Here is a 27,861-nt window from a genome sequence, read left to right on the forward strand (position 1 = left end):
AGGAGCAGGAGCAGGAGGAGGGGGAGGAGGAGGAGGAGGGGAGGAGGAGGAGCGGGAGGAGCAGGAGGAGGGGGAGGAGGAGGAGGAGCAGGAGGAGGGGGAGGAGGAGGAGGAGCAGGAGGAGGGGAGGGGAGGAGGGGAGCAGGAGGAGTGGGAGGAGGGGGAGGAGCAGGAGCAGGGAGGAGCGGGAGGAGCAGGAGGAGGGGAGGAGGAGGGAGGGCAGGAGGAGGGAGGAGGAGGGAGGAGGGCAGCTGAAAGAAGTTGACACAAACACAAGTGGACAAAGACCAGCAGAACGAGCTGCAGAAGGAAGGAGCCCAGCAGGAGCCGAGCATCGACGGGGACGGGCGGCGCCGCCGGAGCGGCGTGGGCTCTGACCGAGCGTCTCGCATCAACGTGTCGGGGATGCGTTACGAGACTCAGCTGAGAACTCTGGCCCAGTTTCCCGGACTCCCTGCTGGGGGACCCCCCGCCGTCGCCTCCGGTACTTCGACCCTACCAGAAACGAGCTTTTCCTGGACAGGAGTCGCGTCTGCTTCGACGCCGTCCTCTACTTCTACCAATCCGGCGGGAGGCTGCGGCGGCCTGCCAACGTCCCCTTGGACGTGTTCCTGGAGGAGCTGCGTTTCTATGAGCTTGGCGAGGAGATCATCGACCGTTACAAGGAGGACGAAGGTTTCGCCAAGGAAGAGGAGAGGCTCCTGCCTGCCGGCGAGCTGCAGCGGCGCCTCTGGATGCTGTTTGAGTACCCAGAATCCTCAGGTGGAGCTCGAATCATCGCCATCGTCAGCGTCATGGTCATCGTGATCTCTATCCTCATCTTCTGCCTGGAGACTCTTCCTGAGTTCCAGAATGAGAAGGAGCAGAGGGAGGTGAGGAGGACTCATCTCGTGACCTTTAGACCTTTCGCGAACGTCTTCTTCTGCCAGGAAACGTGAAAACTGGCGAAAATGCTGAAAACGGCGGCGTTGGTGTCAGGTTGGCCAACGCCGCCGTTTTCAGCATTTTCTCAGACCAAAAACACGTCGCGGATCAGCAACAGGTGCCAGTTCAGAGGCCGAGAGGGGACACGTCCTCTCACCTGACGAGAACCTTCCATCCAATAGAATAAGAAGGTTTTTAGGGAGGAGAAGCATGAACGTAAGACAGGAACCAGATGTTCCAGCTGGTTCACCAGAGCCGTCCAGGTAGAGATTATTTTGAACCTCTCGTAAAACATGATCCACTTAGATGGAGCGGCAGGAATGGGGGGGGGGGGGGTGTGTAAGGACAGACGAGGCCAGATGGAGGTTTACGTTCAGACACGATCTGGACTGCAGGAGCCAACGTTCCACTGAGACGAGAGACGGTCGGAGGTAAAGCAGAGGAGACGGCCTGGTGTCACATGACTCCCCGGAGAGCTGAAACTCCTAAATATAGAGGATGGATAAAGCTCATCGCTCATTAGCACATGGGGCAGTATTAATAAACGCTGACTCGGGTCACAGGGCAACAGCACAAGTTGTGTAGAAGTTGTGTAGAAGTTGTGTAGGCTGCAGACCCCAAGAGGTGGGAATTACTGGAGAAAATCCTGGAATGTTCTGTGGTACCTGAAGACCCTCGGGAAGAGTTTAACATTTCTGACCCGAGGACATGGTCTCCAGAACACCTGTGTCTGTCGGAGAGGTGACGGTTAAGCTGCCCCATGGGGCTGCCGGAGATCAGCAGTAATTAAGCTAACGTGTTCCCACAGTGGGGACCTGCTGGGACAGGTGGGGGCGGGGCTACTGGGTCCTGCTGGTGCTAACATCCTGGCCTAACCTGAACCTGATCAAGCTGAAACATTTGAAAAGTCACAAAGAAAAAAAATCAATCCTGGGACAAAATAGTGTCACCCTACGAAAACGGAACCACTCATGAGACCGTGACATTAACAGAATAGGCTAGCTTCGTTAGCTTTAGCTTCTAAGCTTTGCATTACTGTTTCATAACTTCTGGGAGATGAAATAAGACGCGCTGCTACTTTGAGGACGTGTCAATGCTGCAGTGTTGCTGTAAAAACAGGAAGTGGTCTGAGGGCTGGGGGACAATGGGACAATGGGAAGCTGTAGAAACCAGATGTTTTCACCGATCTCATGTCTGTCGTCTGTGTTCCAGCGCTCCACCACTGTACCTCATCCCACCATCGCCAACGAAACCATTACAGTCGCCCCCGGCTTTGCCCCTTTCCAAGATCCCTTCTTCATCGTCGAGACCATTTGCATCTGCTGGTTCTGCTTCGAGCTCCTCGTGCGGTTCTTGTGCTCCCCCAGTAAGACGTACTTCTTCAAAGACGTCATGAACACCATCGACTTCTTCGCCATCATTCCCTATTTTGTCACGTTGGGCACAGAACTGGCCAAAGACAAAGGAGCCCAGCCATCCGTGTCACTGGCTCTCATCAGGGTCATCCGGCTGGTCAGGGTCTTCAGGATCTTTAAACTTTCCCGCCACTCAAAGGGTCTCCAGATCCTGGGCCAGACCCTGAAGGCCAGCCTCCGAGAGCTGGCCCTTCTAATCTTCTTCCTCTTCATCGGTGTCATACTGTTCTCCAGTGCTGCCTACTTTGCTGAGGTGGACAGACCTGGCACGGCCTTCACCAGTATCCCTGAAGCATTTTGGTGGGCTGTGGTATCCATGACGACAGTTGGCTATGGGGACATGTACCCGGGGACGGTCGGAGGAAAGCTGGTGGGGTCCATGTGCGCCATCGCTGGTGTTCTAACCATCTCGCTGCCGGTCCCCGTCATCGTGTCGAACTTTAGTTACTTCTACCACCGGGATATGGAGTGTGAGGACACCACCCCGTACCACCATGTCACCACGTCCCTGTGGGAGGAGGATGTAGAGGAGAACGGCGAGGACAACCAGGATGGGACACGTGATCCATGTGACGACGGGGGAGATCATGACCCCCTGTACGGGCAGAGCAGCAGAGGAACCTGCCGGCCCCTCAGCGGGGCCCTCCTGGCTGGACTGTGTTCTGCTCAAAGTCCTGCTGATCAGAGGTTGGGGGGTCATCTGGGAGAACCTCTGGTCACCCAGGTCTGACGAGAACATCCGCTTCATCTGTGCTTGATGTGAGAGGCTGAATAAGCAACAAGGAGCTACTGGTTTTTATGAATGTGGTGAAGTGTGTTTGAGTTCTGAAGTTGTTCTAATAAAGTTCAGAAAGTCTTTGAAGTCATCTTGATGTCTTCCGGCGACCCCCCCCCCCCCCCCCCCCCCCGACAGGCCAGTACCCCCGCTGGCCGCTAGGCGTCAGGCGCTCCCCACAGACAGGACACTGATACCGCGGTTGTGCTGCACTGATAAATATTCGGCTTCTTTTCATCTTTTTTTCTTGGCACAATCAGAATTTTTCTTATGATACAGATTTTTTTCCATCATTTCACTCCTGTTTTCCAAATGTTGACAGTTCTGAATTCTCACATCAAAGCCCACATGTCCGACACACGTAACTGTTCTCCTCTATCACTTTTATCACACCATTACAATTACAACACACACACACACACACAGGAATTCTATCGATCCGGACTTTCCAGATGTAAGAATAAAAACTTCCTGGCTGTCCTGATGTAACCGAGGGTCAGATTTTACCCACAATGCCCTCATGATTGACGTCTTTGTGGCCATCTGCCACAGCGTTGCTCTGACCGGCCTTTGAGAGGATTAAGTGTGTTGGTTTCTTTGTCTCATCAAACACACTTGGTCTCTGTGTTTGTTGCAACTCGTCGGCAGGATTTCTCCTCAGATCCTCGCTGACGCACGACCCCTCAAATCCCCGACAGACTGTTCCTCCGTCCGCGAGACGACGACGCACAACTGCGGCGATCGCACACAAAGACAAGAACACTTCAGCATCTGTATTATTTATTAAATTGACTCCATACAACAGCAACACACGACGACGGTCCGCTGAGACAGAGGGATGAAGGAGGAGAGGAAGAGGAGAGCTGCACCTCAGCTCTAAACACAAACATCAGAAAAATAGTCACACCAAACACCGGCTGAGGAACTGAGGTCCAGAACTTCAGCAGAAATCAGAGCCCAGATCTCTGAAGCTCTCACAGAAGCAGGAGGAGGAACCTGACTTCATCCTCTGAAAGAGAAGAAAGAGCTTCTGCCCACAGCCAAAGGATGGAAATTGCTCTCACAACGCCAGTTAGCTTAGCTTATCAAAAATATTTGAAACAGGATGAAACGGTTCTCTCTAATCTCACGATTGGAGGATTTCTGGATGGACGCCAGAAGAAAGAAACCAGGAATTCAGCTCCCTGCAGGACAGACTCCAGCAGCTTAGATCTTCACAGTGTTTCAGCCAATAATCTGGATCCAAACATGGTTGCACAAAGTCAATGTTGAGATCTACAGCAGCTAAGAGGAAAGGACCTCACAGTGGGAACAAAACCAACCATTTCCCCATTCTGAGGAGTTCAACGATCCACAAACAAGAAATAAGAAATACATGGACGAAAAACGAGAGAATCGGCCGTACGGGAGGGACAGTGTCCAACAGACAGTTTAAAAAGGTACGAAGAGGTGGAGCCATCAGAAAGGATCACGGTTTCCCCGTCTACGAACTGCTGGAGGTCAGATGGTTGAACCCCAGATCTAATAACAACCCAGAAGAAGCTCCCAGACTGAAATGCTGGAATTCTGCAGTAACGTGAGGAACGCTGACCCATCAGACGCCTGAGCCCTCGGGAGCGTCCAGTCAGGGCAGATCGCAGGGTGGGATGGCGTGTCTCCGGTCGTAGGCCGTGTCGTCACTCTCTTCCCCGTCACTCGTTTCTCCCAGAACTCTCTCTTCTTCCTCCTCTGTTTCACTCTCTCGCCTCAGCCTTTCTCGCTCGCGCTCCCTCTCTCTGTAGGAGCGAGGGATGGTGCAAACCTGGCGGAGAACATGTGCACCTTTATCTGACCCGCATGAGCACAGCTAAGCTAAGCTAATGCTGTTAGGGCTTTAGGAGCTCTCACAGGCTGTCACGACTGAAGGAGGTGTAGATGTTCTCCTTGTTCCTTCTGTATCTCAGAACACTACATCTGCTTGGTGAACGTACCTGGTTGTCGTGGCTGGGCAGGGCGCAGTAGCCGGGCTCAGACCTGTGAAGGAGGCGGGGCGACTGAGTACGGAAAGGCCGAGGGGAATGGGAGCAGACTGACCTCGGTGAAGGAGAACGGATGGAACGTGGCGAAGGCGATCGGACGGAGCGAGATGGTGAGTAAGTGACGGAATGGGATTGGGTGAGGGCGTGGCCATGATGGTTCTGTTTGAGAGGTCGAGGGGAGCGAGGGGGTAGCTCTGGCGGCTTGAAGGGGTCAACCAGGTCCATTTCTGTGAGGATTGGGGGCGGGGGGATGAAATCCAGCTCCTCCTCAGAGGGGAGAATTTCCATCTCTGCAGCATCAAGCTCAGCGAGCTCCGCCTTCGACAGGTGGTCCACGATCCCAGCACCAAAGGAGTCGCCCACCACATTGATGGAGGTGCGCATTCTGTCCCTGGGTAGACAAAGAGGGTGAGGACGCCACTGGGGTCACGGCGTGACCTGTCTGACCTCTGAGGTCAGACAGCAGACACCAACTCACAGCAGCCAGTCGACGGCGATCAGCAGGCTGATGTCCTGGGTGGGAAGACCGACGGCCGTCAGGATCAGCAGCATGGTGACCAAACCGGCACTCGGAATACTCGCCGCTCCCACACTGGCCAGAGTGGCCGTCATGCTGGGGGACACAGAAGACACGCCCACAAAGGTCAGCCAGGAGAAGAATGATGGATGGATGATGGATGGATGGATGATGGATGGATGGATGGATGGGTGGATGGATGATGGATGGATGGATGGGATGGATGGATGGGTGGATGGATGATGGATGGGTGGGTGGATGGGGATGGATGGAGATGGATGGATGGTGGATGGGTGGATGGATGATGGATGGATGATGGATGGATGGGTGGATGGATGGATGGGTGGATGGATGATGGATGGATGATGGATGGATGGATGATGGATGGGTGGATGGGTGGATGGATGGATGATGGATGGAATGGGTGGATGGATGGATGGGTGGATGGATGATGGATGGAATGATGGATGGATGGGTGGATGGGATGGATGGGTGGATGGAATGATGGATGGATGATGGGATGGAGGGATGGATGGATGGGTGGGATGGGGTGGATGGATGGATGATGGATGGATGGGTGGATGATGGATGGGTGGATGGATGGGTGGGTGGATGGATGGATGGATGGGTGGATGGATGAATGGATGAATGGATGGATGGATGAATAGATGGATGGATGGATGGATGGATGGGTGGATGGGTGAATAGATGGATGGATGGATGGATGATGGATGGATGGGTGGATGGATGGATGGATGGATGGGTGGATGGGTGGGATGGATGGATGGGTTGGATGGATGATGGGTGGATGGATGATGGATGGATGGGTGGATGGATGGATGGATGGGTGGATGGATGAATGGATGAATGGATGGATGGATGGGTGGATGGATGGATGGGTGGATGGATGGATGGATGGATGGGTGGATGGATGGATGGATGGATGGATGACGGAGGGATGGATGGATGATGGATGGATGACGGATGGATGGATGGATGATGGACGGATGGATGGATGACGGAGGGATGACGGAGGGATGGATGGATGATGGAGGGATGACGGAGGGATGGATGGATGACGGAGGGATGACGGAGGGATGGATGGATGACAGAGGGATGACGGAGGGATGGATGGATGGGTGGATGATGGATGATGGAGGGATGACGGAGGGATGACGGAGGGATGGATGGATGGGTGGATGATGGATGACGGAGGGATGACGGAGGGATGACGGAGGGAGGGATGGATGGGTGGATGATGGATGACGGAGGGATGACGGAGGGATGACGGAGGGATGGATGGATGGGTGGATGATGGATGATGGAGGGATGACGGAGGGATGACGGAGGGATGGATGGATGGGTGGATGATGGATGACGGAGGGATGACGGAGGGATGACGGAGGGATGGACTCATTTCCACCCATTAACAGACGTGGCTCCGCCCCTCAGCCAGGAGAGGAACCAGCAGAACCCCACAGTGACCCAGCGGAGGTCCACTAACTTCAGCCCTGCTGCTGTGACTCTGGGCCGGAGCTCCTCCATCACCACCACAAAGATCTCACTGAAACTAAAACCTTGTTTGTGTGGTTGGGCAGGTTTCCAGAACCAGTTTCAGTCGGAACCAGTTTCAAATGTGAGCTGGAGTGAGATGTGTTGGGTGTTGGTGGAGCAGAACCTGCTTAAGAACCTTCTGCGACATGAAGACAATGGTGAGCAGAGCAGAAGAATGGGGACGTTCTGACGTTCTCCTGTTGACAGTAAATGCTGCTGGTCACGTGACGTCCGCCCTGAAATGGGAATTATGGGTAACAGATGCGTCTCCAGCGTGGACGTGGGACAGTTGGCTGTCCTTCACATCTCCATCCCACCTAGCATGCGGCGCTGCTAACTAGCATGTGGTTGTGAGAGAACCCAGCACATGTGGTGGAATCCACCAGAGGACAGAGAGACAAACCTCAGGAAGGACAATGGTGTCTGGACAGAGACTCTGTCTCTTCTGACGGAACAGAACCAACCAACATGTTTTCAGTACGACTCACGTTAACCTGCAGCTAAACTGAGGCTACTCGATTTACCCCACGCGTCCACTGTGACGTTGGACGGTGAGGACAAGCTGTCCTCATCGCACCAGTTAAACCAGTGGAGGCTCCGTGGGCAGAGATCTTTCCTGACTCATCTCCATCCAGACTCCGTCCCAGCCTGAATATAACGTAAACTGACCTGGGACCAGGTTCTCCTAAAGGCACCTCTGCCCCAGGACGAGACGAGTGGACAGGAACTGTCTTCTTGTAACCTTACGACTATTCAGCTGAACCCCTCTAGAGGTCCATCGTGGTATTACAGGACAGCATAGCTAGGGCTCGCTAATGTGCATGCTAGGCTACAGCCCCACCTGACAGTGACGATCTGTCCACCATCCAGTGAAATGTCGTTCATCTGGGCGATAAAAATGGCCGCCACCGCCTCGTACAGCGCCGTGCCGTCCATGTTGATGGTGGCGCCGATGGGCAGCACGAAACGCGTGACGCGTTTGTCGATCTTCAGGTTTTCCTCCAGGCACCGGAAGGTGACGGGTAAAGTTCCTGCACTGAGAGAGGAGACGGACGAGCTGTGTGAAGATCAAGCGGGTCGGGGGGGAACTGGACCGCCGCCAACATGGACGACCAGCTAACTCAGCTCTGGGAATAACACAAATGACAGTTGGGCCCAGCAGAATCCCAGGAATGCTGGACCAGATACAGCAGAACAGGATCCAGACGGCCCGGATCTGATCTGGACCCACAGCAAACAATCATGGGGCCACATGGGGCCTGTGCTCCTGTGGTGGAGGTCCGAACATCCCACAATGCGACAGTTTTACAGAGACACACACGCACACACACACACACACACACACACCCCTACCTGCTGGCCGTGCCCAGGGCTGTAATCCAGGCCTGGAATATTCCAGAGTAAAACGTAAATGGGCTTTTTCTGGTGGTGGCAAAAAATATGGCAGGCAGAATCAACCCGCCGTGGATCACCAGGCCGACGATGACGGTCACCATGTACATACCCAGCTGCCTCGCCACCACCTCCAGGTCCCCGATGGCAGCAATCTTCCCCGCAATGAGCGAGGCGATGCCGAATGGAGAGTACCTAAACAGAGGGGCGGAGTCACTGAGCTGAGCACAGGGGCGGAGTCACTGAGCACAGGGGCGGGGTCACTGAGCACAGGGGCGGGGTCACTGAGCTGAACACAGGGGCGGAGTCACTGAGCACAGGGGCGGAGTCACTGAGCTGAGCACAGGGGCGGAGTCACTGAGCTGAACACAGGGGCGGAGTCACTGAGCTGAGCACAGGGGCGGGGTCACTGAGCTGAACACAGGGGCGGAGTCACTGAGCTGAGCACAGGGGCGGAGTCACTGAGCTGAGCACAGGGGCGGGGTCACTGAGCTGAGCACAGGGGCGGAGTCACTGAGCTGAGCACAGGGGCGGGGTCACTGAGCTGAACACAGGGGCGGAGTCACTGAGCTGAGCATAGGGGCGGAGTCACTGAGCTGAGCACAGGGGCGGAGTCACTGAGCACAGGGGCGGGGTCACTGAGCACAGGGGCGGGGTCACTGAGCTGAACACAGGGGCGGAGTCACTGAGCACAGGGGCGGGGTCACTGAGCACAGGGGCGGAGTCACTGAGCTGAGCACAGGGGCGGAGTCACTGAGCACAGGGGCGGGGTCACTGAGCACAGGGGCGGAGTCACTGAGCACAGGGGCGGAGTCACTGAGCACAGGGGCGGGGTCACTGAGCTGAACACAGGGGCGGAGTCACTGAGCTGAGCACAGGGGCGGAGTCACTGAGCACAGGGGCGGGGTCACTGAGCTGAACACAGGGGCGGAGTCACTGAGCACAGGGGCGGGGTCACTGAGCACAGGGGCGGAGTCACTGAGCTGAGCACAGGGGCGGAGTCACTGAGCACAGGGGCGGGGTCACTGAGCACAGGGGCGGAGTCACTGAGCACAGGGGCGGAGTCACTGAGCTGAACACAGGGGCGGAGTCACTGAGCACAGGGGCGGGGTCACTGAGCTGAACACAGGGGCGGAGTCACTGAGCTGAGCACAGGGGCGGAGTCACTGAGCTGAACACAGGGGCGGAGTCACTGAGCTGAGCACAGGGGCGGAGTCACTGAGCTGAGCACAGGGGCGGGGTCACTGAGCTGAACACAGGGGCGGAGTCACTGAGCTGAGCACAGGGGCGGAGTCACTGAGCTGAGCACAGGGGCGGAGTCACTGAGCTGAACACAGGGGCGGAGTCACTGAGCTGAGCACAGGGGCGGAGTCACTGAGCTGAACACAGGGGCGGAGTCACTGAGCTGAACACAGGGGCGGAGTCACTGAGCTGAGCACAGGGGCAGGGTCACTGAGCTGAACACAGGGGCGGAGTCACTGACGTTTTTAATGAATAGAGCTTTAATTCCACATGATTGGCTGTAAACTGATGCTAATGCTAGCTACAGCACAAACCACATGCAGCCTGAACGGACCCTCAAACACTGACGGGGGACAGCAGAGCCAGAAATAAGGGTCAGGTCAGAAGCTCTGTGGATGAACAGCTAAGTCAGACAGTGTTTCTGTTGTTGTTGCCGTGGTTACAGCTGAAGAGCTGCTACTGCTGGGACCCTGGCCTCAGCCTCAGCTGCTCGTGGTCGCTCGGCTCCGGGCGACGGTTATTTGGTGGGAAGGTTTCTGCGCTGTGACGGATCTGTTTCCTGCAGGCCTTTGTTTACACTGGACTCTGCCTTTGGCTGGTTCTGCGGCCCCGTGAGTCATCTGTTTACACTGCAGCAGATAGGAACAGGAACACGAGGCATCTGCTCCTCCAGCTGCACACCAGCAGAACCTTCATCCTCCTGACGCTCCTCTCCCATGACCCCCTCAACCCTCATATGTGTTCCAGCTCTACTGTCATCAGGTTCCTGTGGCTTCCCCTCAGTACCAGGAACTAAGTTCCTGCTGCGGCCCCAGAACATCTCGGACTCCAGCTACACCAGAGGTCACCACCATGGAGGATCGGACCTGTTCCAGTTAGCATCAATGACCCCGATACTCAACAGAAATGGATCTTTTCTGATCTAAAGGTGTCAGGAATGATCAATGTCGTCATATATCTGATCAACCTCTGATCAATACCCTCTCTGAACTACTGCATTAGTCAACAGTTTCCTCCAGTACCGGTGCTGGTGGTACTGGTGGTACTGGTGGTACCGGTGGTACTGGTGACACTGACCACATGATGAGGGAAACCATGGTCATGATGATCTCGTTGAGGACGTTGAAGAAGTCACACATCACCTTCCCTCGCTCGCCCATCCTGCCCATGCAGATCCCGAAGGTGATGAAGAACCCGATCAGACCTGCGGACGATGTCTGGTTACCATGGGAACCGTGGCACAGCCAGCTGGTTGGCGTCAGACACTCACCCAGAACGTTCATGCCCCACTTGTACTCCAGAGCTTTCTTGTTCTGGATGATGGGCTCAGTCTGGTTGGCAATGGACACGGGAACCTTTTTCAGGACTGTCTGAACCTGCAGGGGGAACAAGAGCAGAACTCTGAGCCCTGAACAAAGCATGATCCAGAGAAGAGCCCCCAGGAGCAGATGATCCAGACAACTATGTCGTTTACCAGAAATAAGAGCTTTTAATCAATAACCAAGCAGAGGTGACCAGAGGGATCAGAAAACAGTAGAAGTTCTGTTACTGAACTGGGCGTTAACCTTGTTCCTCTAATGGGACAGAAGGAATCTCCTGGAGATGATGGATGATGGATGGATGGATGGATGGATGGATGGATGATGGATGGATGGATGGATGATGGATGGATGATGGATGATGGATGGATGATGGATGGATGGATGGATGGATGGATGGATGGATGGATGGATGATGGATGGATGGATGGATGATGGATGGATGATGGATGATGGATGGATGATGGATGGATGGATGGATGGATGGATGGATGGATGGATGGATGGATGGATGATGGATGGATGGATGGATGGATGGATGATGGATGGATGGATGGATGATGGATGGATGATGGATGATGGATGGATGATGGATGGATGATGGATGGATGGATGATGGATGATGGATGGATGGATGGATGGATGATGGATGATGGATGATGGATGATGGATGATGGATGATGGATGATGGATGATGGATGGATGGATGATGGATGATGGATGATGGATGATGGATGATGGATGATGGATGAGCAAAGTCCAGCAACATTGGAGGGTTTCTGTCGGGAGCTTCAGTCATTCTGGCAAGTTTGATTTATGCTGAGCAACAATGAGGGAGAAGGTCACACACACACACTCACACACACACTCACACACACACACACACACACTCACACTCACACACACACACATACACACACACACACACACACACACACACACTCACACACACACACACCACACACACACACCAGCGTCCCACCTGTTGGAAGCAGGCTCGGACCAGGTTCTCGGGGAACAGGTTCCTGATCAGGTCCAGGAAGGCATCCAGGCTGTTGACCTCCTGGTTCTTGGCTGCTGAAGCTGTTGTGCTTCGCCCCCTCAGTTTGGGGTTTCCTGGGTGGATCCCCAACACCAGGATGACTCCGAGGATGGCGGCGATGATGGTGGTGGACATGTAGTAGACCATGGCTCTGCTGCCCATCCTGCCACTGGAGCGGGCGTCCAGACCAGCCAGCCCTGAAGGAGACCTCCACTATCATCAACACGTGGCTTCGGGACAGTGCAGAAACATTTGAAACATTGGGCTCCATTAGCTTCGTTAGCTGTTAGCAGAGCCACATGTTCTCCAGACATCTGTGAAGATCCATGGAGCTGCTGCTCATACCGAGGTTCAACGACTTCAGTCCCAGAGTGATATCAGGGTCACAGACAAGGACCGAATGGAAGGAAGGAGCTTTTCTCCTACCTGTGATGAGGCTGGAGATGATGAGTGGCAGGATGAGCATTTTCAGCATCCTCATGAGGATCTCTCCAGGAAAGGAGACCAAGGTGAGGGCGGCGCTGTCCCTCACCTTCATGTAGCGCAGCAGCATCCCGAAGATGACCCCCAGGACCACACCTGAGAACCACACAGGAACATCCTGCTGCCGGTCATGGACCTACATGATGAACCTGCTTCTGAAGACCTTCTGACACCAGCGGTGATGCTGCTGAGCTTCAGATGGTTTAAATATCTGCCAGCTGTTGACCTTCCTGACCTGAGAGACGTTTCTGTCTCCGACCGATGAGCAGCGCCGAGTTTAGACCAAAGCAGTTTGGACTCGGAGAGACGAATGACAAACAGCCAACAGAAACGCCGACGCGCTAACAGATGCTAACAGAAACGCCAACGCGCTAACAGATGCTAACAGATGCTAACAGAAACGCCAACGCGCTAACAGATGCTAACTCAAACAACAAGGTCAGCGTGGGAACCTCCGCAGGTCCTGGACTGCTGGATGTTCACAGGCCACCACAGCTCACAAATAAAACCTGAGGGTTTGTTGATGAAGGTCATGTTGGAAAACAGAAATGTGGACAGAAAAGGGTGAGAATGGAGAGAAGGTTCTGAGGAGCAGGAGAGTGTGAGTACCCATGACGGTGAGGCCCAGCAGCAGGTTGTGGGCGTTCCGGCTGCAGTGGCCGGCGTCTTTGAGCGCCCCCTCAGGGTTGTCATCTCGCTGGGGTTCCTCCTTCTCCTTCAGCTTGTTGGTGTTGGGCTGGTTGGTCATCCTGCCTGGGGACACAGTGGACACAGTTCCAGCAGCAACGTCCTGGTGTGTTTACAGACCGTCCTAACGGAGCGTTCTTCTGACTGCTGCTCAGGGGAACCGGCCCGTGGCTCCAGCTCAGTTCTGGAACCCTCCACCAGTGGACCTCTAAAGGTGGAGATGAAGGAAGAGATGCAGCAGCAGGCATCTTCTCCAGGAGACCAAAGGAGGCCTTTCATGGAGGTCCTCAGTGCTCCACCTTCCATCCACTGATCCACTCACACACCAGGTGAGAGTTGGACCACCAGAACCAAACGACAGGCGATGGATCACCGCTGGAGTGTGAATGTGTGTGTGTGTGTGTGTGTGAGTGTGTGTGTGAGTGTGTGTGAGTGTGTGTGTGTGAGTGTGTGTGTGTCTGGAGTTCATCTCCATTCAAAGTTCATTCACTCCTTTAATCTTCCATTTTCCCTCAACCAGCCAGTAACAGGTCAGGAGACCAAATCAGTCGGTTGCTGACCAACTGATTTCAGACTGAAACAGAACAGGACCAGGACAGGAACCAGGACAGGACCAAGACAGGGATCAGGACAGGACCAAGACAGGGACCAGGACAGGGACCAGGACAGGACCAGGACAGGACCAGGACAGGAACCAGGACAGGACCAAGACAGGGACCAGGACAGGACCAAGACAGGGATCAGGACAGGACCAAGACAGGGACCAGGACAGGACCAGGACAGGACCAGGACAGGAACCAGGACAGGACCAAGACAGGGACCAGGACAGGACCAAGACAGGAACCAGGACAGGACCAAGACAGGGACCAGGACAGGACCAAGACAGGAACCAGGACAGGACCAAGACAGGGATCAGGACAGGACCAAGACAGGGACCAGGACAGGAACCAGGACAGGACCAAGACACGGACCAGGACAGGACCAAGACAGGAACCAGGACAGGACCAAGACAGGAACCAGGACAGGACCAAGACAGGGACCAGGACAGGACCAAGACAGGAACCAGGACAGGACCAAGACAGGGACCAGGACAGGACCAAGACACGGACCAGGACAGGACCAAGACAGGAACCAGGACAGGACCAAGACAGGGACCAGGACAGGACCAAGACAGGAACCAGGACAGGACCAAGACAGGGACCAGGATGGTCTCCATCGGCTGCAGTTACTGCACGTTTACCACTCGTCTCCAAAACAGTTTCTGTTTCCATGACAACATGAGCTGTTCCAGACGGTTCATCTGCTGGACTGTGAACCCCAGTCCCAGCCCGGGACAGTTGCTCCGCCCCCCGTCTCACCTGACAGGTGGGGCTGGTCGGGCGCTCCAGGGTGACACTCGACTGTTTCTACACCGAACACGTGAACGCCTCAGACGTGGTGGTGTCACGGCCTCAGTGTGTGTGTGTGTGTGTGTGTGTGTGTGTGTTGGACGTGTGTGTGGCAGGATTAGAACAAAGGCCTGATTGTTTGGCGTGAGCTGGGGGGGGGGGCGTAATCCCCCGCTCATGGCAGATGAAGACGACTCCTCTCGCCTCTTTATCTTCCCCTGTTCTTTATTAGGCTAACGTCTAGCACAGCTAGCTAAAGACGGCCGCAGCAGCCAAATTTCTCGTAACGTTTTCATCCGTTTTGGTGTTTAATGGCACATTCAGGTCACAGCATCTACAGACGTGTGTCGCGTGTTTATTCATGAGTGAAACACAACCTGTGTGTTTCACAGACAATTGTGTGTGTGTGTGTGTTCATGTACTTACTAGATAGTAAGTAACAAATTACTCATTCTAGTAGCAAAGGACTGACTTTTGGCTGCTCATCACAACTTGAAAGGCCTGTTTGAGGGTTAAGACATGGTTTTAATGTTGGGTTAGAGTTGGGTTTAGGTCAGGGGTCAGAGGTCACAGGTCAGAGGAATGTATCCTGTCTCCAGTGAGACGAGGACCACAGTCCTCAGGGTCAGGAGATGTATTATATCTGTGAAAGTCCTCACAAAGGCAGAGGATTGTGTGTGAGTGTGAGTGTGTGTGTGTGTGTGTTAATCTGAAGGTATTAATCTGTTGTTTGAACCCACATCTGCTCTCCTCACTGGTGTAAATCTCCTGTAGGGATCGTTCATCCGGCTCACATCTGAGTCTGTGCTCGCTCCATCAGGTCTGAGGGGACAACGTCCTGGTCCCCTCACACCTGATCGCTCTGGTCCCCCCGACGGTCACACACAGACGCTCGACACACACCTCACATCTGCATCAGGTGCTTCATTTCCTGTCACATGACCCGCTCTGGCATCGTTCTAGTTCTAATGTTCCTGTTTCTGCCCGGTTCTTTTATCCCACACAAGATTCTTTCAGAGCGTTTCCACTCTGATTTGCATTTGATCTCTTTTAATTGTAACTTTCGTTATCAATTAACTTGTCGATGCTCTTAAATGTGAAGTCAAAAACATTCAGCCAAATCCAATTTAATCAGACACTAATTCACTTCATTACTATATCATCTGTGTTTAGAACATGTTTATTACACAATTGTTTATAACACGAGACATTTCCTGTGCTCATTGAACATATCGTGTGTGTGTGTGTGTGTGTGTGTGTGTGTGTGTGTGTGTGTGTGAGAGCGAGGAGGTGAGTGGAGCTTACCTGCTGCTGTCCGTCGGGCATCGAGAGCGAGGATGAGGAGCAGATGAAGGCAGACGGGGATGAACGGACGCAGTTTTACGTCATCTGAGAAAATTTGCAGATTAATGGAACAGCTTGATGCTCCGGCCTCCCCCGGCTCCTCTCATCCCTCCCCCGGCTCCTCTCATCCCTCCCCCGGCTCCTCTCATCCCTCCCCCGGCTCCTCTCATCCCTCCCCCGGCTCCTCTCATCCCTCCCCCGGCTCCTCTCATCCCTCCCCCAGCTCCTCTCATCCCTCCCCCGGCTCCTCTCATCCCTCCCCCGGCTCCTCTCATCCCTCCCCCAGCTCCTCTCATCCCTCCCTCCATCCATCCATCCCTCCCTCCGTCTCCTCGTTCTCTTCTCCTGATTCAAACACACAAACACGTCTTGGCATCATTTTCAGCCAATCTCAGCTCATTAACACCAGAATCACAGAAAAATCATAAACTACATTTTAGGTTTCAGGATTTTGAATTTTGATATTTTTACATGAATCCGAGATGAGGAAATGACAAAGTTGAAGCAGTATTTTACTGGCGTGCAGCAGCCCTCCCGCTCGCCAGGGGGCGCCGTGGCTCCACCCAGCGCTGAGGCTGCCCCTCCCAGTGTGACAGCCCATGATGCCGGTCCGGAGACCTCCAGCTGTGGGGGGGCTGATGTTTCCCTCTAAACAGTGAACGTCAGCTCAAAGCTACGCCGGAGCGGAATAATATCTAAAATGGCTGCAGTAATTAAGAGAGTCTCAGTCTTCTGCGCGTTCCTGAGAAGAATTCCAACATTGAGTTATTTAAGTGAGGTGTGCCATATGGGGAGGGTGGGGCTGGGGGGGGCGAGCAGGGTGGGCGGGGGCCCCCCGGTGCAGCAGGTTGTCTGGAAAGTCAATCTTGGACTAATTGGCTGAGGCAGATTCGCTGTGGGAAACCTGATCCAGCTGAAAAAACTTTACAATGTGCAACATTTTTCCTTTGGCAACAGAAGTGAGGGGGGGGGGGGCATTGCCAAGCAACTGTTAGCAGATAATTCAGCTTTTAAGCTGCGTGTCTGCACTTGTGAGCGTCAGCAGGTGAATGAAAGTGTAGCTGCTGTAAGGAGACACGGGGGGGGGGGGGGGGGGTCCTGAAAGGGAAGAGCGGTGTCAACAAGAGCAGAGTAGAGCTGTTAACAGGTCCCAAACACAGAACATAACACCACGGAGTGGTTCTGATCCCAACGCTCTGTTAGCAGGCAGCCTAGCATCGGCGGCCACTAGGGGCAGCGTTTCATTTAACGGTTTCATGGAAACAGGAACAAATTCCAATGTTTTAAGACACTGGTCAGCTGACACTGACGTCTGTGGGCGACCACAGAATCCACCACAGCACCAGCAGAGCCTGGAGTTATGCGTTCCCCCAGGCCGGCCGTCACAGCCCCGACGTAACGTAAAGAATGATATATTTAGAAGGTAACGTAAAGAATGATATATTTCGAAGGTAACGTAAAGAATGATATATTAGAAGGTAAACCGAGTCAGTGAGTGGGAGCTGACCTCCTCCCTGATGAGCACGGCTCAGTTCTGATGTTCTCAGGTTCCCTCTCCCTGAAGGGGAACATTCCAAGTCCTCAGTTCAGCTCCGTCCAAGACCGACTCATGAGTGTGTGTGTGTGTGTGTGGGGGGGGGGGGGGGGGGGGGGGGGCTTGCTTTATCTTGCTACAACTGTAGAAGTGTGGTGCTGCTATGGATGGGGTGAAACGGCATTGATCCGAGTATATGAATAGCCTGACCTTTGACCTTTGACCTCTACCATCAAGCCTGGAGATGGCAACATTTTGGGTTTCGGTTAATTGGTTCAGATTGAGCTGGAACATTACTGATTGAGGCTGATTGATTAGAACAGATTAGAACTGGGTTCGGGTCAGGGACGGAGTCAATTAGTGGGTTAGATTTAGGGGTTAGGAATAGGGGTCAGGGTCAGGGTTAGGGGTCAGGGGTCAGGGTGAGGGTTAGGGGTCAGGGGTCAGGGTGAGGGGTTAGGAGGGTAATGTAGCTTGGTCATATATTGTGCCTGTGAGAGGGAAGCACAGTTTGTGTGTAGGACTCAGCACCCAGAAAGTGAACGAAGTGGACGACAGGGACGGTAGAAGGAAGAGGTGACCACCTGTTGCCTGATCACCTGTAGCAGCTGCTGTCTCTGGTGACACCTACGGCCGCTACAGGTGCTCATGGACACGTTAGTGCTGCTGGTTCCTTCGCTGCCAGATCAGGACGCAACATGGAAATTTGGCTCCTGTGTGATTAAAAACAAACTGGAATCTGAATGATGCGGAAGCCAAACACGCACTGACCGGTGTCTCTAACTGGGAAACGGTGCGATACGAGCGGCTTGGAGCTGTTCCCCTCCAGAGGCTCCTCCTGGAGCGGTGGAACCCCGGTGGGACGCTGCCCTCACATCCCAACTGTCTCTGCCGCCTTCAGCACAACTCTCGCTCTCAGGGCGCCTCAGGGTGAATATTTCTCCGTGTTCGGGACAAGTTCAGGCAGAGAGTGATGGGAGGATTCCCAGAGTGAATGCTGGGAGGCAGGAATGTGTCCAGGAGGGTTAATGGGAACCTGCAGGAAGGGTCCCAATGTTTGCACAATCCCTCAGCAGCTCCATTAAAGGTCTGAGGCTCCTGGAGGCTCCTGGTGGCCCCAACGGCCCGGATGAAGACGTCTCTACAGCCAACTGACCCAAATGAGCAGCTTTGACGGTCAAAAACTTTCTTTCATTTTCGCTGTGTCCCACCTCTCCTATCCCCAAACCTTTTCATGAGGACTCTCTGAGGGGCGGGGCTGAAACGTGAACCTTCCCCCTTTTGTCTCTATTCTTCTCCTTATCCTTTCATCTTTCCAGTCACTGGTGAGAGAAGAGAGACCGCTGGGATGGAAACCAGGGTGATAACGTTGGGGGGGGGGGGGGCTGAACCACCATCTGGTTCTTGTCTGGACCACGATCCTGCTGCCAGGACTCAGAGAACCCCTGCAGACGTCCCCCTAAAGACGGGACAGTAAAGGTGACAATGAGACACCATGTCCTGCTGCCCCCCAACACACACACACACACACACCTGCGCACACACGCACTCACACACACACGCACACGCACACACACAAGCACACACACACGCACACACGCACACACACAAGCACACGCACACACGCACACGCACACACAAGCACCTTTAAAATGTCCAAAAATCAAATTCTCTCTTTTTGTTGTATTGTAGTAATAAAAACAGTAATAACACACTGGCAGAAATTTTAAAAAATGGTAGTATTAGCCTTTCAGAATGAATAACTCTTTGGTAATAATTACACTTTAGAATTAGCACAGCATTGTTGGTAATAGAATATTGGTTGTAATAACACATCGTAATAACTCATCCACAATGATAACACATCACTTGTTGCAATAACTCATGGGTAGTAAAACACATTGGTTGTAATAACTCATGGGTAGTAAAACACATTGGTTGTAATAACATATTGGTAGTAATAACTCATGGGTAGTAAAACACATTGGGTTGTAATAACACATTGGTTGTAATAACTCATGGGTAGTAAAACACATTGGTTGTAATAACATATTGGTAGTAATAACTCATGGGTAGTAAAACACATTGGTTGTAATAACACATTGGTTGTAATAACACATTGGTAGTAAAAATACGTCCGTTGTAATAATCCATCACAATCCATATGTGAGGTCAAAGTGGCATGGGGCCCTCAGCAGATATTGGTGCACACGACATGTTATTACACATGGCATCGATAATAGCATCACATATTTCAGGTTTGAAGAGCATTTACTGGTAGCAGCGCCTGCAGCAGGTTCCTCCCGTGCAGCGCTGTCAGGAACACGCCCTGTTCAGACCTCCTGGTGTCATCTCCTGGCAGGAGGACAGCGCTAATTAAGAGGCTTCACATGTTGCTTCTGGAAGATGGTTTTTCCAGTCTGCAAAAGTTTGAAACGGATTAATAAACATATAATTAGAGCTGATTAGGAGCGCAGCCGCTGCTGGAGGATCCGGATGAGCTGCTTCTCCAGAATCCTCGGACCCTTCAGGTGAGCAGAACCAGGGAGGAAGGAGCAGAGAACCTGCGACAACAGGAAAGGCGCGCGCTGCCTCGCGCTGCCTCGGGACGATTGCGACGTCTCCGCCGACAGATGTTACTCGTTGATTGTTCTACGTCTCTTTTGGATACACAAACCTCCTGAGAATAAATGTGCGTCTCCCCTGAGAAACCGGAGCCGGTAGCTGCGTCAGGCTACCGCCGGGAGCCGGACCGGATGTTGGCGTCACCCTTCAGAATAAAAGCGGGGGCGTCCGCCGACGGCCCCGTTTCGCGCAGGGCTTTTACGCTGAAAGTCTGGCCCGGCGGGCTCTTCCGCCCCTTCCGCCAGCTTCACGCTGAAGGCGACCTGAACGCGTTTCAGGCGGAGTTGGGATCGTCAAACATTGAGCCAACTCGATCAGCTCGGCACTACGGTTCGGACTCCAGAACTTTAGCGTTCTGGTCCCGGAACAGCCTTCCTGCCCCCGGCCGGCCTCTCAGGAGCGGCCGTTCATGGAATACCGCCGGAGCCTCTTTGTGGACCCGTTTCCTGCCCATTAACCGCGGTGACTTTGCTAATTGATGTTTAGGGGACATGTGGGCCAAAGTTCCGCTCCAGGGCCGCAGCACCGAGCAGCTTTCTGGGCCGACGCTTGGCGACAGAACCCAATAATCAATGTGTTGTGAGCTGGAAGGACGCGGGGTCCGGATCTCACCTCAACGGTACGCGCGTGCTCTCTCTCTCTCTCTCTCTCACGCACGCACCCTCGCACGCACGCACCAGACTGACCCAATAAACGCACTTTTGCATGTTTTCTCCGTTACATCACAACCAGCAGAGACCGAGTCGCGGTCCTCCTGGTTCAGGTGAACTTTCTCTCCGTTTGAGATGAGATCCGAACCTGCGTCACGCAGGTCGGGATGTGATCCACATCTCTGCCCCTGGAGGTCCGGATCCCTAACAGCTCTTCACTCTGGAATCTGGAGTCTTTCCAGATGTTCCCGTCTGATCAGAGGATCAGGACTGGTTTGACTCACTGGGAAAGTGCGATTCCCAGTTTGTGTCCCAGATGTGAGGAATTAGACCCAGTTTCTCCTCAAGTTGCTTCCTGAGTCTGAACAACCAGATGATTCCAGATCTGAAGATGTTCTTTGAAATTCAGGTTGGATTTGAAATTCTAGGCCAGAATATTTGTTTTTATTTCAACATTCCAGTGAGTGAGTGTGTGTGTGTGTGTGTGTGTAAGTATGTGTGTATCTGTGTGTGTTTGCGTGTGTATAAGTGAGTGTGTGTGAGTGTGTGTAAGTATTTGTGTGTTTGTACATCTGTGTGTATCTGAATGTGTTTGCGTGTGTATAAGTGAGTGTGTGTGAGAGTTTGTTTGTTTGTATGTGAGTGTGTGTGAGAGTGTGTGTGTGTGTGTGTTTGTACGTCCGTGTGTATCTGAATGTGTTTGCGTGTGTATAAGTGAGTGTGTGTGAGAGTTTGTTTGTTTGTATGTGAGTGTGTGTGTGTGTGAGTGTGTGTGTGTGTGTGAGTGTGTGTGTGTGTGTGTGTGAGAGTGAGAGTGTGTGAGTGTGTGTGTGTGTGTGTGAGTGTGTGTGGCGGTTCACTCGGCTTGTTCACATGGTTCTTGTTCCTGTTTTCCTCCATGTTGAATGTCCCAGACTTGTGAGGTCCAGCAGGTGGACAGATTGTCCTGTTGTCTGATCAGTTTACCCAGTCAGGACTGGGGGACTCTGTCCTAACAGACCGGTCCACCTCCCTTCTCAGTGATGGAGGTTCTCCAGGGTTTGGACTGCCAGCTGGGTCTTCTGGTTCTGGTCTTGTTTGAAGGACAGTTCTGATGCTGGTTGTGGACCCTGAAGGACCAGACAGTCCCACACCTGAGTTTGGCTGGTCTGAGATCAGTTCTTCAGACCTCGTGTCTCTTTAAGGGCAACTTCCTGTTGCTGTGGTTGTTGAGGCAGGTGGATCAGTAGCTGAGGAAAACGGGCTTTGATGCTTTTGTCTTCCCTGCGGCACCTGAGGCCACATCGCCGCTGGGCGTCCACCTGTCCTCGCTGCGCTGGGTGTGTCCACGCTGCTTCCTGTCAGCGGCGCTTTAGTGGCGGCATGTTTTCGTGCTCATCGCCGCCTCACCAGTAGCACCACATCACTGACATTCTCCTCATTCCAGCCGCTTTAACCGTGACCTCCTCCCTGATTCCCAACAGCTACTGTGGTGGCGTTCTCACCATCAGCTCCACCATCAGCTTGGAATTCTTCTCCAATTAGTCACAGGTGAAGCACGTGTGGAGGTGACTCACACAAACGACTCTTCCTCACTTCATGTAAACAATGTTGATGCAACATAAATCACAAGTGTTACAGCTTCACTCACGTCACTGTCCAGCGTGGCCACGAGGAGGGTCCGATACACATGAGAACTGGGTTCTGGACCTGGTTCTGGACCAGGTACTGCAGAAGCAGTAGTAGTAGTAGGAGTAGCAGTAGTAGCAGTAGTAGCAGCAGCAGTAGTAGCAGCAGCAGCAGTAGTAGCAGCAGCAGCAGTAGTAGCAGCAGCAGCAGTAGTAGCAGCAGCAGCAGCAGTAGTAGCAGTAGTAGCAGCAGCAGCAGTAGTAGCAGCAGTAGTAGCAGCAGTAGCAGCAGCAGCAGCAGCAGCAGCAGTAGTAGCAGCAGCAGCAGTAGTAGCAGTAGTAGCAGCAGCAGCAGCAGCAGTAGTAGCAGCAGTAGCAGCAGCAGCAGTAGTAGCAGTAGTAGCAGCAGCAGCAGTAGTAGCAGTAGTAGCAGCAGTAGTAGCAGCAGTAGCAGCAGCAGCAGCAGCAGCAGCAGCAGTAGTAGCAGCAGCAGCAGTAGTAGCAGTAGTAGCAGCAGCAGCAGCAGCAGTAGTAGCAGCAGTAGCAGCAGCAGCAGCAGTAGTAGCAGCAGCAGCAGTAGTAGCAGCAGCAGCAGTAGTAGCAGTAGTAGCAGTAGTAGCAGCAGCAGCAGCAGTAGTAGCAGCAGCAGCAGTAGTAGCAGTAGTAGCAGCAGCAGCAGTAGTAGCAGTAGTAGCAGCAGCAGCAGTAGTAGCAGTAGTAGCAGCAGCAGCAGTAGTAGCAGCAGCAACGGCAGCAGCAGCAGTAGTAGCAGCAGCAGCAGCAGTAGCAGCAGCAGCAGTAGTAGCAGCAGCAGTAGTAGCAGTAGTAGCAGCAGCAGCAGTAGCAGCAGTAGTAGCAGCAGCAGTAGTAGCAGCAGCAGCAGTAGTAGCAGCAGCAGCAGTAGTAGCAGCAGCAGCAGTAGTAGCAGCAGTAGCAGCAGCAGCAGCAGCAGCAGCAGCAGTAGTAGCAGCAGCAGTAGCAGCAGTAGTAGCAGCAGCAGTAGTAGCAGCAGCAGCAGTAGTAGCAGCAGCAGCAGTAGTAGCAGCAGCAGCAGTAGTAGCAGCAGTAGCAGCAGCAGCAGCAGCAGTAGCAGCAGCAGCAGTAGTAGCAGCAGCAGCAGTAGCAGCTGCAGCAGTAGCAGCAGTAGTAGCAGCAGTAGTAGCAGCAGCAGCAGTAGCAGCAGCTGCAGCAGTAGCAGCAGCAGCAGTAGTAGCAGCAGCAGCAGTAGTAGCAGCAGTAGTAGCAGCAGTAGTAGCAGCAGCAGCAGTAGCAGCAGCAGCAGTAGTAGCAGCAGCAGTAGTAGTAGCAGCAGTAGCAGTAGTAGCAGCAGTAGTAGCAGTAGTAGTAGCAGTAGTAGCAGCAGTAGTAGTAGCAGCAGCAGTGGCTGTAGTAGTAGTAGCAGTAGTAGCAGCAGTAGTAGTAGCAGCAGCAGTGGCTGTAGTAGTAGCAGCAGCAGTAGTAGTAGCAGTAGTAGTAGCAGTAGTAGCAGCAGTAGTAGTAGTAGCAGCAGTGGCTGTAGTAGTAGCAGCAGCAGTAGTAGTAGCAGTAGTAGTAGCAGTAGTAGTAGCAGCAGCAGTGGCTGTAGTAGTAGCAGCAGCAGTAGTAGTAGCAGTAGTAGCAGCAGTAGTAGTAGTAGCAGCAGTGGCTGTAGTAGTAGCAGCAGCAGTAGTAGTGGCAGTAGTAGTAGTAGCAGCAGCAGTGGCTGTAGTAGTAGCAGCAGCAGCAGCAGCAGTAGTAGCAGTGGCTGTAGTAGTAGCAGCAGCAGCAGTAGTAGCAGCAGCAGCAGCAGTAGCAGCAGCAGCAGCAGTGACTGTAGTAGTAGCAGCAGTAGCAGCAGCAGCAGCAGTAGCAGTAGTAGCAGCAGCAGCAGTAGTAGCAGCAGCAGCAGTAGTAGCAGCAGCAGTAGTAGCAGCAGCAGCAGTAGTAGTAGCAGCAGCAGCAGTAGTAGCAGCAGCAGCAGCAGTAGTAGCAGCAGCAGCAGTAGTAGCAGCAGCAGTAGTAGCAGCAGCAGCAGTAGTAGCAGCAGCAGCAGTAGTAGCAGCAGCAGTAGTAGCAGCAGCAGCAGTAGTAGCAGCAGCAGCAGTAGTAGCAGCAGCATAGTAGCAGCAGCAGCAGTAGTAGCAGCAGCAGCAGTAGTAGTAGCAGCAGCAGCAGTAGTAGCAGCAGCAGCAGTAGTAGCAGCACAGCACAGCAGTGACGCAGCCAGTAGTAGCAGCAGTAGTAGCAGCAGCAGCAGCAGCAGCAGCAGCAGTGACTGTAGTAGTAGCAGCAGCACAGCACAGCAGCAGCAGCAGCAGAGCAGCAGCAGCACAGCGCAGCAGCAGCAGCACAGCACAGCACAGCACAGCAGCAGCAGCAGCACAGCACAGCACAGCAGCAGCAGTAGCAGCAGCAGCAGCAGCAGCAGCACAGCACAGCAGCAGCAGCAGCAGCAGCAGAGCAGCAGCAGCACAGCACAGCACAGCAGCAGCACAGCACAGCACAGCAGCAGCAGCAGCACAGCACAGCACAGTAGCAGCAGCACAGCAGCAGCAGCAGCAGTAACATTAGCAGCAGCAGCAGCACAGCAGCACAGCAGCACAGCAGCACAGCAGCAGCCTTCAGACTAATCAGGTGCAGTCTCCTGTTTTTCCACAGGTTCCTGCCAAAGGTTGTAAAGTGTTGAGGTTGTAAACGTGCGGCTGTAAAAGTTCCTCTTTACTTCAGTCTGGAACTAATTCCCCTCCTCCTCCCCTCCTCCTGCTCTCTCTCCTCCTCCCCCTGCTCTCTCTCCTCCTCCTCCTGCTCTCTCTCCCCTCCTCCTGCTCTCTCTCCTCCTCCTGCTCTCTCTCCTCCTCCCCCTGCTCTCTCTCCTCCTCCCCCTGCTCTCTCTCCTCCTCCTCCTGCTCTCTCTCCTCCTCCTCCTCCTGCTCTCTCTCCTCCTCCTGTTATTCCTCCTCCTCCTCCTCCTCCTGCTCTCTCTCCTCCTCCTGCTCTCTCTCCTCCTCCTCCTGCTCTCTCTCCTCCTCCTCCTCCTGCTCTCTCTCCTCCTCCTCCTGCTCTCTCCTCCTCCTCCTCCTCCTGCTCTCTCCTCCTCCTCCTCCCCCTGCTCTCTCTCCTCCTCCTCCTCCTCTCTCTCTCCTCCTCCTCCTGTTGCTCCTCCTCCTCCTCCTCCCCATCCTGCTCTGTTTTTTCTCTCCACCAGCTGATACGTTCTGGGAGTGATGCACTGGCTTCCCCTGGTTGCCATGGTGATTGCCTCGGCCCTGCCCGTCCCTCGTAGCCCCGTGTCCAGGGTTGCCGTGGCCACAACAGAGCCCAGCTCCCTGCCACTCAGAGAGCGTGATGAGCAGCCCACCAGCCTGGTCCTCCCTGTGAAACACAGAGCTCCTGGGAACGTTCTGGACGTGGTCCCCGATGCAGATGCTGCACTCCAGGAGAACACGGCCCATGTGCAAGGCTCCTTAGGTGGACGGACCTCCAGTCCAGGAACACAGCGCCCACAGACTGACCTGGATTATCTGTCGCACGGAAGAACGTTGAGGACTGAGGAACTTTCCATGGCTCCTTCTCAGTCAAAGGATAGAACTGATCCCAACAGCAGACACCAACATCTGGCTTCAGTAGACTTTTCCAGTCCAGACCACCTTCTGGATTCTGTGGCACAAATGCAGCACGATCCTGGTTCTGCTCCCCAGGATAAACAAAGAACAACTGTCACCTCAGAAGCTGCAGCCCATTCATCGCCACCGGGGACGGGACCCCTGTTCTCGTCGGGCCGCAAGGACCAGAACCTAAACCAGGAAGCAGGCTTGAGTCTGGACAGCATCTTTGACCAGGATGAGATGTTTCTCGATATCCATCCGCGAGTTCTGTTCTCCACGTCTTCGTCACCTCCCAAACACCCTCCGCTCCTGCTCATGTTGGAGTCTGGGCTTCTGGAGGAGCAAGGGAACGAGAACAGGCCCTTTGAGGGTCCGGGAGATCGGGCCCCTGACCGAGGCGCCTCCCAGGTCCCCGCGGAAGCTCTGCGGCCCAGAAGGGATAAACGGTCGTTTCTGTTGGACAGGGGGCGGGGGGAGCTGTCGGTGTGCGAGTCGGAGAGCGTCTGGACGAACAAGTCGACGGCGATCGATTCGCTCGGCCGCAACGTGAGCGTCATGACGGAGATTAAGACCCAGAAGGGATGGATCAAACAGTTCTTCTACGAGACTCGGTGCCGCCGGGCCGAGCTGCGGAGCTATAACAGGAGGTCCAAAATCACGGGCGCCGCGCCGAGGCCGGCGGAGACGGGGGTCCCCAGGCGCGGCTGTCTGGGCGTGGACAGAAAACAGTGGGAGAGCGAGTGCAAAGTCAAGGAGTCGTACGTCCGAGCGCTCACCAAAGACGAGATGAACAAAGTGGGCTGGAATTGGATCCGCATCGATGCCTCCTGCGTCTGCGTGCTGTTCAGACCCAATCGGATGGCCGGGCGGGCCGGGGCGGGGCGGGGCTGAGGGGATCTGCTTCCTGGTGGCAGGTGATTACGCTCACGTCTGATCTGAATCAAAAGGACTGAAAACCTCGTTTTTTTATGTGTATTTTTGTAGAAACGTTTGTAGAAATGTGTCACTTTTAAAAAGTTTCTTCTCGTGTGGCCTCAATGGTCCAAACCTTCAACAGACTCCAACAAAACATCAAAACCTCAACTCTTAATCTTAGGGAACATCATAAATGTTAGTTTTCAAGGTTTTTGTCAGCTTTTTTTTTATCTTTAATAAGTTATTTTGGTATGTACATGCAAGCATGAGTACATTAATATATTCTTTATAAATATATGTAGTTTGACACCAGTATCCTGTCACGTACCAAACTGGACTGTACTCATGGGTCCTGATGATGGTCTGCTCAGGTTGTGGGGACAGAGCGCCACCTAGAGGCTCCTGATTACTGCTGCAACACCATCACACCTGTAAACTGACTGTAAGAGTGTAACCTGGTTTACCTGCGGCGGGTGGGCGGGGCATGACGTCATTCATCTCGTCCACAGAACTTAGAGGTTCATGAATGTAAATTAGGGCATGAACACAGATGTTCTCACCTGCTGGTGCATCTGCCTCAATAAAGGATCTTTGTAGTCCAGAACGGCCTGCTGGCTCAGACCCACTTCCTGTTCTGTTGTTACACAAGTCCGACCCCAATCAGTGGTTGGATGAGTGAACATCCAACCATAGTGAGTCACGTTACCGGCATCCATCCACTCCTCCACCCTTCCACTCCTCCATCCACTCCTCCACCCACCTACCCCTCCCTCCACTCCTCCATCCACCTACCCCTCCCTCCCTCCATCCACCTACCCTCCCTCCATCCATCCACTCCTCCATTCC

General features: G+C 53.8%; 2 protein-coding genes and 1 pseudogene across 8 annotated transcripts; 2 read left to right on the forward strand and 1 right to left on the reverse strand.

Annotated features, from left to right (window-relative positions):
• The first annotated feature begins 255 nt into the window (after positions 1 to 255).
• Positions 256 to 3,203, forward strand: LOC101068911 (potassium voltage-gated channel subfamily A member 7-like; annotated as a pseudogene). The gene is made up of 2 exons (XR_003888570.1): positions 256 to 872; positions 2,137 to 3,203. The product of XR_003888570.1 is annotated as a potassium voltage-gated channel subfamily A member 7-like (transcript).
• Positions 3,204 to 3,879: 676 nt separating this feature from the next.
• On the reverse strand, positions 3,880 to 26,975 carry slc1a9 (solute carrier family 1 member 9). 3 transcript variants are annotated; one of them, XM_029836745.1, is made up of 14 exons: positions 26,877 to 26,975; positions 19,910 to 20,054; positions 18,219 to 19,093; positions 16,062 to 16,145; positions 13,291 to 13,434; positions 12,625 to 12,777; positions 12,139 to 12,395; positions 11,108 to 11,213; positions 10,915 to 11,041; positions 8,557 to 8,790; positions 8,045 to 8,239; positions 5,611 to 5,745; positions 5,085 to 5,523; positions 3,880 to 4,915 (listed from the first exon to the last, which is right to left on the reverse strand). In XM_029836745.1, the coding sequence occupies exons 5-14, from the start codon at positions 13,427 to 13,429 to the stop codon at positions 4,739 to 4,741; spliced, it is 1,962 nt and encodes a 653-aa protein (XP_029692605.1). In that variant the 5' UTR covers positions 13,430 to 13,434; positions 16,062 to 16,145; positions 18,219 to 19,093; positions 19,910 to 20,054; positions 26,877 to 26,975; the 3' UTR covers positions 3,880 to 4,738. The 3 variants fall into 3 exon arrangements, with proteins under 3 accessions (XP_029692605.1, XP_029692606.1, XP_029692604.1); XM_029836744.1 differs by having other exon boundaries at positions 4,739 to 4,915; positions 18,406 to 19,093; XM_029836746.1 differs by lacking the exons at positions 13,291 to 13,434; positions 16,062 to 16,145; positions 18,219 to 19,093; positions 19,910 to 20,054; positions 26,877 to 26,975 and having other exon boundaries at positions 12,139 to 12,428; positions 12,625 to 12,765.
• ntf4 (neurotrophin 4) lies at positions 20,078 to 27,614 on the forward strand. 4 transcript variants are annotated; one of them, XM_029836747.1, is made up of 3 exons: positions 20,078 to 20,878; positions 22,373 to 22,456; positions 25,701 to 27,614. In XM_029836747.1, exon 3 carries the CDS (start codon positions 25,720 to 25,722, stop codon positions 26,989 to 26,991), a length of 1,272 nt encoding a protein of 423 aa, XP_029692607.1. In that variant the 5' UTR covers positions 20,078 to 20,878; positions 22,373 to 22,456; positions 25,701 to 25,719; the 3' UTR covers positions 26,992 to 27,614. The 4 variants fall into 4 exon arrangements, with proteins under 4 accessions (XP_029692607.1, XP_011602645.2, XP_029692608.1 ...); XM_011604343.2 differs by lacking the exon at positions 22,373 to 22,456; XM_029836748.1 differs by lacking the exon at positions 22,373 to 22,456 and having other exon boundaries at positions 20,078 to 20,721.
• The last annotated feature ends 247 nt before the right edge of the window (positions 27,615 to 27,861 follow it).

The sequence above is a fragment of the Takifugu rubripes genome, chromosome 5, assembly GCF_901000725.2.
Source record: "Takifugu rubripes chromosome 5, fTakRub1.2, whole genome shotgun sequence".
Lineage (NCBI taxonomy): Eukaryota > Metazoa > Chordata > Actinopteri > Tetraodontiformes > Tetraodontidae > Takifugu > Takifugu rubripes.

Excerpts from the sequence above, each read along its gene's own strand:
- slc1a9 (XM_029836745.1), bottom strand. The coding sequence starts at position 13,429 with ATGACCAACCAGCCCAACACCAACAAGCTGAAGGAGAAGGAGGAACCC. Across the intron at positions 11,214-12,138 it reads TCCGAGCCTGCTTCCAACAG|GTTCAGACAGTCCTGAAAAA; the intron begins GTGGGACGCTGG and ends TTCCCCCTGCAG. Across the intron at positions 11,042-11,107 it reads GTGGGGCATGAACGTTCTGG|GTCTGATCGGGTTCTTCATC; the intron begins GTGAGTGTCTGA and ends CATCGTCCGCAG.
- ntf4 (XM_029836747.1), top strand. The coding sequence starts at position 25,720 with ATGCACTGGCTTCCCCTGGTTGCCATGGTGATTGCCTCGGCCCTGCCC.